This window comes from Pelodiscus sinensis, chromosome 11 (assembly GCF_052426305.1).
Source record: "Pelodiscus sinensis isolate ZL-2025 chromosome 11, ASM5242630v1, whole genome shotgun sequence".
Lineage (NCBI taxonomy): Eukaryota > Metazoa > Chordata > Testudines > Trionychidae > Pelodiscus > Pelodiscus sinensis.
In genome coordinates, this window is record NC_143062.1 from 23,671,072 (window position 1) to 23,686,990 (window position 15,919).

At 42.9% G+C, this 15,919-nt stretch overlaps 1 protein-coding gene across 8 annotated transcripts in view; it reads right to left on the reverse strand.

Moving 5' to 3' along the window:
• Window positions 1-15,919, reverse strand: part of ERC2 (ELKS/RAB6-interacting/CAST family member 2) — a 1,139,467-nt gene that overhangs the window by 525,470 nt on the left and 598,078 nt on the right. For all 8 annotated transcript variants that reach the window (XR_016350432.1, XM_075938891.2, XM_075938890.2 and 5 more), the window contains one exon: window positions 14,447-14,582. Coding sequence is in view for 7 of the 8 variants with exons in the window: in XM_075938891.2 (XP_075795006.2) it covers window positions 14,447-14,582 (136 nt within the window). In the remaining variant the exon portion in view is untranslated. The remainder of the gene's footprint in view (window positions 1-14,446; window positions 14,583-15,919) is intronic.

Sequence of the window (15,919 nt, forward strand, 5' to 3'; positions counted from 1 at the left end):
TTCTTCGGGTGCTTGCTTATGTCGTTCCATGTAGGTCACTCCAAAGCAGAAATCCCAGAAGGCAGGATCAGAGTTCTAACCTTCCATCAAGTGGAGGAGAGCACTACCCAGGGCAGCATCCTCCCTGGCCTGATGTGTAAGCGTGTACTGATTGGCAAAAGTGTGGATGGAGGATAACGAGGCTGCCCTGCAGATGTCCGGGATCATGACCTGGGGCAAAAAAGCTGCAGAGGAGGCCTGTGCTCTTGTAGAGTGGGCCATAAGGGAAGGAGCCAGGACCCCTGCCAGCCCATAGCATTCCGTAAAGCATGCCAGGATGAGATCCTTTGCATGGAAACCAGCTGGACCTTCAGCTGCTCCACGATGGCAACAAAGAGCTGAGGAGACTTGCAGAAGGGCTTTGTTCTCTCCAAATAAAAGGCTGAGGCCCTTCTAACATCCAAAATGTGCAGTGCCTGCTCTTTATGGGTATGTCTACACTACGGCACTAATTCGAACTAACTTAGTTTGAATTAGTTAATTCGAACTAAGCTAATGCGAATTAGTACATCCAGACTAAAAAACTAGTTCGAATTAGCATTTTGCTAATTCGAACTAGCATGTCCACACAGAGTGGACCCTGAACCGAGGTTAAGGATGGCCAGAAGCAGTGCCGGCAGGGCATCAGAGTAGGACTTAGAGCGTGGAGCTGCTGTCTCAGGCTAGCTGAGGGCTGTGCTTAAAGGGACCCGACCCCCACCCCGGACAGACATTTCTTAGGGGTTCCCCGCTTGCAAAGCAGTCCTGGCTTGGAGTGCCTACACTCAGCACATCACAGCACTCGGCCATCAGCCCGGCTGCACTTGCCGCAGGCTGCCATCCGGGGGGGGTGTCAATTGGGAGGCTGCAGGAGCGCTTCCACCCCGAGGAGCCCGCAGAGCCACCCCAGTCCTCCCCATCGGGGGCTCATACCCCATTCCTCCCTCACCTCCTTCCACTTACCCTTCCCTAGCCCTCCTTCCTGATGTACAAAATAAAGGACACGTGTTCAAAAATAGAAACTCTCTTTATTCCACAAAACTGGGGGAGACTGGGAAAAGGAGGTGGGAGAGGGGAAGAGAGAGGGTGGGAGAGGGGAGGGGGAAAACTGGGAGGAGGGAGCTATAAGGGGGAAGCAAGGGAAAGGAGGGGGTGGGGAAACTCAAGGATCAGGGGTGGGGGTCTCACCGGGCCAACCACCTCCCAGCACGGCGAGGGAGGGGGCCTCGGCATCCCCGGCGGGATGGGGTGGAGGGTGCGGTGGTTGAGGTGGGGGGTGTGGACATTGAGGAAGAGGGTGTGGGGGTTGAGGAGGAAGACGTGGGAGGGGGGGGCAGGAGTGGGAGGAGGGACAGCAGTTGGGGGGGGGCAGTAGGTGCAGGACCAGCACGGGGCACCATGCTCTGCAGCAGGACCTGCAGGTTTGTGCTCAGCCCTCGGAACTCAGCCAGCTGCTCCTGGCGGAGCTGCAGGTCTGCCCGCATCCAGGCCTCCAGTGTGCGGTGCAGGGCTCGCAAGGACCCCAGGTGCTGGTCCCAATACTCCTGCTCCGTGCGGGGTGGTGCACCCTGCACGAGCAGCTGGTGCAGCTGTAGAGAAAGAAGAGAAGTGGTCAGTTCTCCCTTGGGACGCAGAGGATGATGCCCAGCCCTCTCCCCCACCCCGCAATGTGAGGGTGACCATGTCCTGCACCGTCAGAGCCGCTGTGCTTGTACAGAGGCCATGGTCAGGATGTCTGGCTCTCCCCGGGACTGGGAGCTGCCCCAAGACCGCACCCATGTCCCTGTGCCATGTATAGTGTGGCCGGGGCAGCGGAGGAGAGGGGGAGATGTCCCCTTCCTCCGTGTAGAGGGAACATGTGAAGGGAAAGCATCCTGATGGGTCCCGCCCCGGGGTCTGGACATGTCAGGTCTCTTCGCACAAGCATGTGCCTATTGGGCCATGGCCCCTGGGTGTCACGCAGCTGGAGCCACCTGCCCAAGGGTGGCATGGAACATGCTCGCACGTGCACAGGTGTCTGCGTGATCCGTGGAAGGCATGGCCCACGCGCGTGGTCTCTGGTCTCCCTCCCGCCCCCCCCCCCACAAACTACTTAATTCGAACTACTTACCTGGTACGGTCTCCCTGGATGATCCTGCCGACTCCGGTGTTGGGACATCCTGCGGTGGCCCCTCCGGTGTGCCCGGGTCAGGGCCCTCCGGTCCCGGCTCGCTGTCCCCCGGGCTGGTACGGACTGCCCCGCCCCCCCCCCCAAGAGTCGGTCGAGGGCGGGGAAGTAGGGGCAGGTGTCAGCCCCTGCTGCAGCGCCGTCCCTGGTGGCCCTGGCGTACCCCTGCCGCAGCTGCTTCACTTTAATGAGCACCTGCTCCCGGGAGCGCCTGTGTCCCTTGCGGGCCATGGCAGTCGCTATGCGGCCGTAGACGGCCGCATTCCTTCTCCTAGTGCGGAGATCATGGAGGTTGGATGCCAGAGTTACCATCTTGAATTTCTTCTTGACGATGAAAGTGTTGAGGTTCTAGAGGTCCAGGATAGGGCAAAACCCACCGTTGGTCTTGGGGACCAGAAAATACCAGGAATAAAAGCTCCTGCTCGATACTGCCAGGGTAACTGCCTCTGCGGCCCCTAGGGTGAGGAGCTGAAGCATCTCTTCCCTCAGGAGAAGCTTGTGAGAGGAGTCCCTAAAGAGGGATGGGGCAGAAGGATGGTAGGGAGGAGAAGAACTTAAGGGGATGGCATACCCCCTTCCCACCATTTCTAGGACCCAACAATTCAAGGTAATAGATTTCCAGGACCAGTGGAAAGGGAATAGGCAGTCCCAAAAGAGGAGGGGTGAGGCTGATAGACTGTCCTTGGGCGTACCCTCAAACCCTTGATGAGGTCCTTAGGATTTACTAGGCGGGCCCTCGCTTTGGTCCTGGGGCGGCCGAGGACAGCGCCTGCCATTCTTTCTGCTACCGTTCCTATTGCGGCGATGGAAGTTGGGGCACGCGCCCTGCTGAGAGGACCTAGGGGCATTCCTGCCTAAGAAGGAGTGCCGCTGGGTAGCTGGGGTATGAATACCCAAAGTCTTTGGGGTGGCCCGGGTATCTTTGAGGCTGCACAGGTGTTGGTCCATCTGCTTGGAAAATAGGGAGAGGCCCTCAGAGGGGAGGTCCTGAATGGTGTTCTGCATTTCAGGAGGCACCCCAGAATGGTGCAACCATGAGCTGCAGCGCATAACTACCCCCATAGCCATGGCACGTGCAGCGGTGTCAGCAGCTCTGAGGGCAGCCTGGATCCCGGCCCTAGAGATCACCCTGCCTTCCTACAAGAGGGCTCTAAACTTGGGGCGAAAGTCTCTGAGAAGCAGTTCGGTGAACTTATCCAGGGGCCCAGGTGTTATAGGCATAGCAAGACAGCAGAATCTCCTGGTTTGCTATGTCCCGACACATAGGCCTTTCTGACTAGCACCTGGGACCCAGAGCAGACCAACTCTGATCTAGATGGACCCATGCCCAGGCTCTGATAATAGGCCCATGGGGTCCAAAAGGGCCATTGAGACAGGCCTGGAGCCTGTAGGGACCAGTTCTGCTGCAATACTGGTACCGGGACCAGATGCACCAAGTGATACTGCTAATGAGCAGAGATGCTCCGGTGCCATGCCTGATGGAAGAGGGAACAGTGCTGAGATCTGGACCTGGAGCCCCTGGATTACCATGTGGACTCCGCTTCTGAGTCAGGGGAGTACTCCGAGGCTGATCATGGCAGGGTGGAGGCAGATGCAGTCAGTGCAGCTGATGGGGCGTGCTTAGCCATCAACTCTAGTTTACCCCAGTGCTAGCGGGGAGGAGGAGGAGGAGGAAGAGGCATGGGCAGGCCCAAGCCCAGAAGACCTTGAACAGAGTCAGTGGTTGCAGTTGCCGGAGTTAGTGGTCGCGGTTGCTGCGCTTCATGTCAGTTGAGACCCTTGTCCTGGTGCCGAGTCGGGTGCTGAGGCATCGGCCGGAGTTGAGGTTGCCATCAGTGCCGGTCCTGTAGGCGGTGCTGCACTCGGGCCCAAAGCACCATGGAAGGCCGTAGTGGAGCGGTGTTTCTTAGGCTCCGGTGTTGGGGCACCCAGTGCCCTAGGCTCTGAATGGCACAAGCCAGGGTCTCGATCCTTTCCCATGGTTGGTGCCAGGGTAGAAGAGGGGGATAGCTCAATCAAATCACTGGCTACCTCGAAAGCCTCCAGGGTCAATGTCTCCTGGAAGTCCCCCAGCAGGCTAGCATCCCGGTGCGGACTTGATCGCTGTCCCAACCAAGAAAGCCTGGGCTCTGCTTGAGGGTGCATGTTTACTCAACTTAAACATGCATCTGGACTGCAAATTTTTAAAAATGATAATAAACAGGTATAATAATCTCAGATATCTATATGTGTTTTGATAATATTTTGTCTTCAAAATGTGAACAGATCTTTTGCTTTATAATAGAGGTTAAATATTTGAAGACTTAATTACACAGCTGAGAAAGCTGTGTATAGATAGCCACATGTTGATCCCATATCTGTAATAAATAACTTCATATTTACTTTAAAATAAAGTTGAAAATGTAAAAGGAATTACTGGTGTGGAGGGTGGTTAAAAGAAAGAGAGGGTACTTACTTACAGCATTCGCTGCAGTCCTTTAGACAGATTACCAATATATCAAGTATTCCTAGGAGCCTATGCACTTTTGGCATTGATGTCAAAGCCCTCCAAAAAACAATGGCTATGATCCCTTTTGCAGTTAAATGTTCAATTAAAAAATGTAGAGCTACAACCTCAACTCCAGCACTGTGCTTTTCCAGTTTATCAATATTACAGTACCAATGGTAGAGCAAGAAATGTATACAACTTTCTATTCCAGTCGAAGATAAAGATATCTGTCAGAAAACCACCATCCCTGTTATCCTATAGACCAAAACAAGTATATTTCTTGTTCCCATTTGCTGTAAAGAGAAGTATTTGAGAAGTCCCATAGCTATGAAAGACTAGTGTCACCATGAAGTGATTGAGAGATCATCCATGTTGATCACTACAATTTCTGTTCAAGTCATCTGCAAAAATGTTGTCTTTGCAAGGCAAATGAAGAACCAGGGAAGAGAGTAGATGACTACTATGCCATCCTCAAGGTCATACAGCTTCTTGGCAAAATGGACCAGGTCGACTCCTCCCACCCAATTTTCTATAATATATGTTAGAAGCGACATGGATATCTCAGGATTCACACAGGTTTGACCTTGATTTGTGGAAGGAAAGCTCTGAAATATAAGAAACCTTAATTTTCAGGACATTTTTCTGAAGGTCCCTCCATTTTATACCAATCCAAAAATTACACCTGAAGTATCAATTAAAGCCAAGAGCTAAGGGAGATTGAAGTGAATTCCCGCAGTAGACATAGTTGGCCACCATCTACCACAAGAAGGGAGAGTCTAGAACCTTCTGAGACATGATCACTAAGTTCTGGAAATTGTCAAGCCAAGGAAGATACTCAATTCTGAACCATCTTTGAAGGTGCCTCATCCTGAGTCAAGTCAAAGGTATTGTATATGCACACTATGCCATGAGACTTATAAGTTTCAGGAAGAAACTGATGTTGTTGTGAGGCTGAGGTTTCACAGTAACAATATATTGAGTTCTGAATTTCTTGAAACCTGTCACATAGCAAGTAAGCAGTTGTAGTTGCAATTAAGGACAGAACCTCTCTCCCTGCTCCATCTGTGCAAACTAGCTAGAAACCCAGCTAACTGATTTTCAGAGGGTTCCTCTAGGGCAGCAACTGTCAGTCTTTCCAGATTATTTCACCCCTTACAGGAATCTTATTTGTCTTGCACAACCCCAAGTTATGCCTCACTTGCTTATAAAAGCAGGTATAAAAATACAAAACTGTCATCGCATACTATTACTGAATATTTTTTCATTTTTTACATTATAATTATAAAATACATCAACTAAAATATAAATATACTTACATTCCGGTGTAAAGTATATAGAGCAGTATAAACAAATTATTTTCTGCATGAAATTTGAGTTTGTTCTGACTTCGTTAATGGTTTTAATGTATCCCTGTTGTAAAACTAGGTAAAAATCAAGATGAGTTGATGTGCCCCCAGAAGATTTCTCATTATACCCAGAGGTATATGTGCCTGCTTGAGAACTGGTGCGGTAGGGAATTTCGAACTACCCCAGGGCCAGCTTTATGCTCTTGCTCACCAACTCCTTCTCAGTTCCCAGTGTAGGAGCCCTGATTGGTTTGGGGGGAGAGCGATAGAGCCAGAGCTACAGGATATGTCCTGAACTGTCACATCAGACCCTTGGAGCCACAGCCAGGTAGCTATGATCTCACATATTATCAAGACTCAATTACACTTGATCAAAGAATTTTAGGTCACTCTTTACATCAAGGTTGCATTTATAAATGGTTTATAAAAGGTTAATAAATTATTAACAGATGTTATGAGCATATTACAGACAGCAGTAATATGTGTTGTAAGCACATCCAGTAGAAGGTGTTACAGATAGCTATAAGCCACATGACAAAGCAACATACTGATTGATGGGATTCTATAGGAATGTATAACAATTGATTTACCATGCATTAAAACATCTATTAATAATTTATTAACTATTTATATGCTATTTATAAATGGAAACTTAATATAAAGATTGACTATGCTTTCCATTTTATCTGATTGTTAGTTGAGGCAATGCTAAAATCACAGCCATGACTTCACCATGTGCCCTTTCCACTGTAAAGAGTTTAAACCAAAGCCACCCAGGCTCAAAATCTCTCTGCTGATAGAAATATTATCATGCCTTCCAAATGATAACACATATCCATATTCCAGCGGTGAGCTAATTGCTCATTGGGAGAGAAAATGAGTTGACACAAGTTATCTCATTATAATCTAATTTGTTTAGACTAAGTATCAATTTAGAACAGAAATATTAAAAATTCAGTGTGTTCACACATTTAATCAAAAGCTTAGAGGCTTGCAGAAAGCAGCTATCTTGCAGCTCTTCAGTCAGATTAAAATATTTAATATGACTAGGTGCTAAAGATGTAAGTCAAAATTACCTTCAGTCAGATGCCTCAGATGTCAATCAAAATAACCTCTACGCTGGTGCCAGTGCTCTGGGTCAGTCTAGGCTTTTCAATAATCACAGTCATTTGCATTTCCAAAAGATCTCCATTTCGCATTTCAAAGATTTCTTTTACATTTGACAATGATTTCTATAAGTTTTTAATGCCTCTCTTATTTGCTTTTGAACCCTTGCCCATTAACCCAATGGGCTTTGCACACCTAATCAATGAAATGACAGCCAGTCTACTCCATTTATGAAGTGGGCAACTAAGGGAGGACACATCCAGTCCGGTGAACCCAACACAGACATCAACAAGGAGTAGACAAAAAGAAGCTGGAGCCAGGAGTGAGGAAAGATTAACAAGATGGCCAGTCAGCAATAGGTACTACTAAAGCCAGGATAAAACTCAGATTTCATTGGAACAGGACACAATGATTGGCCCTGATGATCAGCCTACTTATGGGTTATATTGTGCCATAGTAAAAAGCAGTGTTGAGCTGTTTCTCCCTAGAAGATACACTGATAAGGACTGACACCAGAATCTGTCTCAGAGGTTCAGGCAGACAGATGCTGTGGGTCTGCTTCTAAGGCCTTTGTATAGTTCAGGATATCACCAAGTCCCAGGGAGCCAGCTAGCTCTGCTGGCTAGTGCATTGCGATGGGAAGGGGAAAAGCTGTGACATCATCTCCTTTTCACTTCTAAGGGAATAGAGATAGAACAGTCCAGCACACTCCCCAAATGCATGGACTGCAACTGCCCAAAGGGAGTTGGAAGCTCATTGTATCCCAACCCTTCACATGTGTACCAAGGACCATGCAGAGTCTCACTCTCCGTGATGGTACGACTCTGATCAAGATACCCTATAATGTTTTCTAGATAAATAAAGATTTGGCATCGATTGACTTGTTCACATTGGTGAACATCTCCTTCAAAATGCTCAGATCCTTTAACTTTCAGTCAAGTCAGAAAACACCTAGTGCAGTGTTTCTCAAAGTGGTCTGCAGACCCACTCTGAGACAGCTGCTACTGGGCTGCCCAGGTTTGTTTACTTACTACCTCTGCAGCCACGGAGCCTCGTGGCTCCCATTGGCTGTGGTTCGCTGGTTGCAGCAAACGGGAACCACAGAAAGCACCCCGGCCACTGCTTCTGCGGTTCCCCTTGGCTGCAAATGGTGCACTAACGACAATGGGAACAGCGAGACTCCATGGCTATGGAACCGGTAAGTAATCAAACCGGAATGGCCTGGGAGCAGCTTTCTCAGAGTGGGTCAACAGTGAAAAAGTCTCAGAGGGATAGCCATGTTAGTCTGTAACTTTAAAACCTAGTAGTCCTGTGGCACCTTAGAGACTAACAAAAATATATAGAATCATGAACTCCCGTGAGTAAAACCTGCCACGAAAGCTCTCTTTATTTTTGTTAGTCTCTAAGGTGCCACAGGACTCCTCGTTACCAACTGTGAAGTCACAGTGAAGGATCAGTGCAAAAGTAAGGTCTAAAAGAGAGTAACCTCTTTTATTGTTTTGTCACATCTTTTAACGCCTTTTTCATCTGTAAATCACTATCCTAGGGCTGTGTCTACATTGGCGCCCTTTTCTGTAAAAGGGATGCTAATGAGACCAGTCGGAATTGCAAATTCCACAGGGGATTTAAATATCCCCCGCGGCATTTGCTTGAACATGGCTGCCGCTTTTTTTCCGGCTCGGGGTTTTGCCGGAGAAAAGCGCCAGTCTAGACGGGATCTTGTGGAAAATAAGCCCTTTTCCAGAAGATCCCTTATTCCTACTTGAAAATAAGCCCTTTTCCGCAAGATCCGTTATTCCTTCTTTCAAGTAGGAATAAGGGATCTTCCAGAAAAGGGCTTATTTTCCACAAGATCCCGTCTAGACTGGCGCTTTTCTCCGGCAAAACCCCGAGCCGGAAAAAAGCGGCAGCCATGTTCATGCAAATGCCGTGGGGGATTTGCAATTCCGACTGGTCTCATTAGCATCACTTTTATGGAAAAGGGCGCCAGTGTAGACACAGCCAAGGGCTGTGTCTACACTGGGCCACTTATTCCGGAAAATCAGCCGCTTTTCCAGAATAAGCTGCGAGCTGTCTACACTGGCCCTTGAATTTCCGGAAAAGCAACGATGCTCTACTGTACAAAACCAGCCGCTATTCCGGAAAAACTATTCTGCTCTCGCTCAGGCATAAGTCCTTATTCTAGAACACTGTTCCAGAAAAGGCCCAGTGTAGACAGCCCAGTAGTCTTTTCCGGAAAAAAGCCCCGATCGCGAAAATGGCGATCGGGGCTCTTTTCTGGAAAAGCGCATCTACATTGGCCACAGACGCTTTTCCGGAAAAAGGGCTTTTCCGGAAAAGCAGCCTGCCAATGTAGACACTCCTTTTCTGGAAAAACTGAAAACGGAATTGTATTCCATTTTAAGCTGTTCCGGAAATTCATGCCAGTGTAGACACAGCCTAGGTGAATAAACCTTTTAAGGTTACAGAAAGTTAAGGACCTTTCCATTCAGGAAAAGGTCATTCAGTTTCTCTGAACAATTGTATAAGACTTCCTCCTCTTTTTTTTACCTATAATATGACACACATACTATTATTAGGTATATTGCTGTTTGTAGAATCAAGTATTCAAAGGTTGTAAACATATCCTGGACTGAAACACTGCATCTTTTCATTTTGATAAAAATAACCATAATTTGTACATTCATTCTCAAGATAACTGTGTTCTATTATACAGGAATTGCCACATTATGGCTGACATTTATTTCTACCTCATATACTCTTCTAAATTAGAAATGTAAATGAAAAAAATCAATTCATATAAAGAAGATTAATATTTAAAAATTGTTTTAATATTTCATAATTAATTACTAGGCAAATGTTTAATAGCAATTGAGTTGTAAAAGAGGGCTATATCTGAGACAGAGTTTATTCTTTGAAAATTTATCCAAGATATCATTCTGGTCCTATTTAATAGGCATATTATAATTATATACAAGAAGATAAAATGAGACACAAAAGCTCCACATGGTGTTCTCAGAGGGTACCACATCAAAGACACAGAAAGAGATTTCTGAAACTATGTTCTAGTGAAAGTTTCCTCAACAGCCTTCTAAACTATCAATGGCAAAAATAAAGCTCTCTTGGGCTATCAAATGAGATTCTCTTTACTGGGATAAATTAACTTCTAAAAACTAATTCAGTGCTCTAAATCAGGGATTGGCAACCTTCTCAAACCAAAGAGCTAAGCTACAACAAATTTCAGAACAAATCATCAAAAAGAACCGTATAAGAATGCCCATTTGCATGATTGAAAATATACAACTTAATATTACTAATAATTGACATGATTAATAATAGCATAAATTAAACATTGTATTCAAGGACTTTATTTAATGGGGCTTCTGCTGCTGCATATTTTCGCACATTTCTTTGAAGTTTATATTATAACTGGTCAAATTCAGCTTCATGCATGCATTCAGGCTGTCTTCTGTCAATCTTGAACACAAATTATCTTTGATGTGTGGAGACAAACATTGAAAGTAAGGCAAAGCTGACATTCTGCATGGTGTTGTATGTGACAGGAAATTCTTTCCAAATTTGCAGAATCAGATGATCATCATGCTCCAGTTTCTTCATGTCAGCCCATTTGTGCAGTTTTGTCAATTCTGCACACTGTTGAACAAGGCATTGTAAATCAGAATTCAGCTTCAGGAATTTTTCCACCCAGATATCTGACTCCTTGAAATCTGTTATTTCCATTTCCAAATCGCTAACTGAGATGCCTGGATTGATTGTCAAATCCAGTTCTTCAAGGGAGGCTTTATGGGACACACCATAAACTTAAACAGAGCACTGTACTTGCAAAAGTCAACAAAATGAGACTTGACATCTGGAGCTCAGAAACAAACCTGGCAGCTACTGTTATTTGGATTCTCTCTCTGATATGAATCATGAAACATTTATAATCTTTCAAAATGTCCAGTCTGCCCATCTCAATATCTTTGATGAAGACAGTCAATTTTGACTTAAATCCAAACACTGCCTGCTGCAGAGTCAGGACTGTATTTCCTTGCCCTTGTAGCTTAAGATTCAATTCATTCTAATGACAAGTAATGTCGACGAGATAGTAAAACTTGAGCAACCAGTTTGAAAGCTCGGTGTGTTTGACACCCTTCATACCCAATAACAACTTAATCTTGTTAATGCAAGTGGTAAAATGAGACAAAACTTTGTCATGATATAACCAGCGAACATTGTGCATTAGTAGATCAGGGTATTCAGAATCTACTTCCTCGAGCAATGACTGAAATTAACGGTGATTTAGGGCTCAAGCAAGAATCCAATTGAAAATGCTAATGACAAGTCCCATTAAATTTCTGAGTTCAGTTCTAGAAGATTGCGCACAAAGTGCCTCCTGATGCACAGTGCAAAGTTCAAAAGCAGGCAATTTAGCTGTTCTGAGAAGAGTAATGAATCCTCAGTATTTGCTGACCATGCTGGGTGCACAGCCCGTGCACACAGACATAAAATTAGCCAACTATATTTCTTTCTCATTTACAAAGTTCATCACAGTTGTAAGAATGTCTTCACCCTTGTTTGATTTTTCATTGGTAATATCTCCGTCACTTCTTCGTGCACAGCATTTCCACAAATATATCATCCCAGAACACACAAATGATTAACATCACATACGTTGGTTGTCTTGTCCAAAGCAAATGAAAAATAAGTAGCTATACTCAAATTTTGTATTTTTTCCTTGTCAATTTGATAAGCCATTTTCACAGCTCTGTCATGAACTGTTTTTGCTGATAATGGCATGTCTTGAATTTTCTGTAAGATTTTGGACTTCTTGTAAAACTCGTCAAATAGTTTATGACCAATTTTTAGCATGCATCTATTAACATAATCCCTGTCAGTGAAAGGCTTCCCCTCTCGAATAATGCTGTATGAGCCTGCAAAACTTGTGGGCTACATCTACACTGGCATGATTTTCTGGAAATGCTTTTAACGGAAAAGTTTTCCGTTAAAAGCATTTTTGGAAAAGCGCGTCTAGATTGGCAGGACGCTTTTCCGCAAAAGCACTTTTTGCGGAAAAGCATCCGTGGCCAATCTAGACGCGCTTTTGTGCAAAAAAGCCCCAATGGCCATTTTAGCCATCGGGGCTTTTTTGCGTAAAACAGTACTGTGCTCTACACTGGCCCTCTTGTGCAAATGATTTGCGCAAGAGGGCTTTTGCCCAAACGGGAGCAACACAGTATTTCCGCAAGAACACTGACGCTCTTACATGAGATTGTCAGTGTTCTTGCGGAAATTCAAGCGGCCAGTGTAGACAGCTGGCAAGTTTTTCTGCAAAAGCAGATGATTTTGCAGAAAAACTTGCCAGTCTAGACACAGCCATGGAGTTTAAGCTTCCACCTTTTTCTGACCATGCCAGCAGGCTATTTTGTCCAATGTTCATTTTTCTCTGAAGCTTCTCACAATCTTTTTTTCGTGCATCTCCCTCAGATATTTTGTAGCAAACGCCACATATTTTGTTATGATTTTTGTTTGTTTGTTTGTGTACAGTCTCTCACTACAAATGAGACAGACCTATATACAAATGCATACAAGTCTGTCCATTCTTTTTGAAAATTTCAGTACATGTCATCTCTCTTTCTCTTTGCCATTTTTACTGTTGGGGGTTACAGAGCTCACTATCATGTATGATAATAGAAAGATTTATTGACCAATTAAATGAAAAGTGCATATGCATGACCCCCAACAAGTGGAGAGAATGGATGGTTGTTAAAATGAACAGTTAAAGGTGAAATAAACAAAAAAGTCATCTTGACATGAGTAATGTCATGTTTTTAAAATTTTGAATTAATTTTTCATTTTAATTTAAAAAGTTGTGTGTATTGTGGGAATGACAAAAGAGTCAAATTTGGTTCCATACTGAGCCATATTTGGCTCTAGAGCCATAGGTTGCAGACCCCTGCTCTAAATGGTCATTCTGTACTATATAAACCTAATATTATCCTTATAAATTACATGGTCCATGGTAAACCTACATACATATCAAGATTTATTTAAAAATATCTTACATGGTATACTGCAGTACAGTATATAACACTGTCATTTATAACATTTCCAAGACCCTGGGTGATATATGATGTCCTATAACTGATTCTAAAATACCTAGTAGCTGCAGAGCCAACATTAGTTCATAAATAATGGTGGTAAATTCTCCATATTGCACACAGACACAGTGGAAACACAATACAGTACAAAGCACATGAGGGCCAAATTTGATCATTAGACAACATTCAGGGAGCCATTACACCATCAGATCAAGCAAAATAGAACCTGGTGTACTGAAATTTAAATGTGTCTGTGTATACTGATTCCAGGTATGCCCATGTGGTTCACAGAATTTTGTAATATTAGATACTTTTGATCAAAGGGGTTTTTTTAGTCAACTGTCAGAGAAGGCTAAATAATAACTGTAATGAAGGTATCCAAATAGTGTATTAGTCTTTGGTACAATATCAGTTTTTTCTGTACACAATTTTATCATTACATTGTATCAGCTGATTTATCTTGCAGGATATTTCTCTGAATTTTGATTATCCATTAACTGTATAAGCTCTTCTGAAACCAAAGTAACAATCTGTCTTTAAAAATGAGAAGCTATTAGTTCATAAAATCTCTGTTTTTCCCTTGTGATAGCATTTTTTTTAAAATCTCCATTTATGAAAGAATAATATAATGCTTACCCTTTTATAATTATTTTACAGGGGAAAATACAAACAAAAAATACATCCACATTCCTTTCATTTTGAAATGTCAGGAAATTGAATACATTTCTTTCATTTACACCAAATGGAAAATGATGTTACTCTGAAGAGAAGACCAATACATACCTCTCAGCAGTCCTCCAAATTACTATAATTAAAAAGGGTCAAATAGGTATATTCAGGTGCAGAATTTGGTACAAGGTGTGCAAGTGAAATGAAAGGGAGAGAGAGATGTCCGGCGATAGTGAAAGATTTGAAATTCCCAATTCAAATCAAGAAGATAGCATTTCATATCTATGTTCAATATTTAATGTATTTAGCAAATTCTCATTCAGAGACTTTTTATTTTGCATTATATGGAAGATCTCTTTCAAGTACATATTGGACCTAATCTCATGAGGTTATCAGTGCCTCATCTGATGAGAGATGAGCGATCATTGTGTTTCAAGATCAGACCCATTATTCATCTTTGAAACAACACATGAATTGGAAAATACTTTTTCTGGCAATTTTTGAAGTGTAATAAACCAACATACAATTACGAATTAATAAATCAACTCACCTGCAAGTGCTGAGAGTTGTCTGTCATATTGTCTTCTCGCCTACGAACTTCTTCCAGTAACTGAGCATTCTTCTTTTTTTCCATTTGTTGATTGTGCTTCAGGTTGGCCACTTTCTTGTTTTGATCTTTCATATGTCTAAAAATGCCATATATATACCTGTTAACTCTGATGGCTTCATTCACATATTTCTTGCTACAATCTAAACTTGTGAATATGATTTACCACCAAATACAGTTATTTTGCATGTCAGATTTAAAAATACTATTTTATTCTGTTTTTTAAAATGGCATATCAAAATGATCTAGATGAAATTAAATTTCCAGTGATAAAACAAATATTCTGGCCCATAGATTATTTTCATCTTTGAAACCATCTCACAAGACATATTCCAAACACTCTTTTTGCTAAAAAAAAATGTATACTCTCATGATACTGCTATTACATAACATAACATTTTTTCAAAGGATCTTTCGTATGTTTGGCTGATACTGCATTTGTTATGAAACTGCCTTTTTCCCCTTCTTTTTCCACTCCATACCCCATCCCCCGTTTTTTTTTTTTAACTGGACCTTTAATAACTCCATTGATCTGAAGAAGTGGGTTGTGCCCATGAAAACTCATGATGCCACCTACATGTTTTGTTAGTCTTTAAGGTGCTGCTAGTCTATTTGTTGTTTTTTAAGTTTTTTCAAAAAACTGATAATGGGCCACATCTTACAGTCTTCACAATTTTGCCTGAATTAGTATTATAAAATTGGGCCTTACAGTGATAGTTAATTATTAAGATACATGGAAGAAATAGATAAATTATACTGAAAGTTCCAGCAGTGCTGTTTGCTCAAATCTGCTGCACATTCATATTTTTACAATTTGTTTAGAGATGGTTTTGAGGGAGAAGAGGGTGGAAAGGAAAGACAAGATAGAGCTCCAAAGCATAAACATATTATTAAGAATGAAGGATGTCCTTCGAAATATCTTACTAAAAAATATAAACCAGAGGTGCCTTATGATTTTTAAATGCCATAATTCTGATTTCTACAAAGGAATTAGATAAATAATTAAATTCCTTGTTAGCATTTCATGAAACCAGAAACATTTTCTCGGAATTAAATATTCTGACCTCAACTGAAGCTAAAATTGGTGTACAATTGTTTCAGAGTAGACTCATATTTTACTATGAATACTATTTATTAAAATATTAAGAATTCTCCTGCTTTTTGCACTAAGAACATTTCCCTGGATGAATGAGATAAAACATTTTTTGCCATATATCCTACATCATCAGGCACTGTCACATCAAGGTTTAAAAAAAATGGTTAAAGCAGTGTTTTCTACCTCTTTGGGTTCCTAGATATTATTTTCTTTGACTTTCTTTTGATTCTGAGGAATTCTCTTCCTTTTATCTAAATAATAAAAAGTCATGTGCAGATTCCTAATGAGATCTACACACTAATCCTTTTTTGCCCAATGAA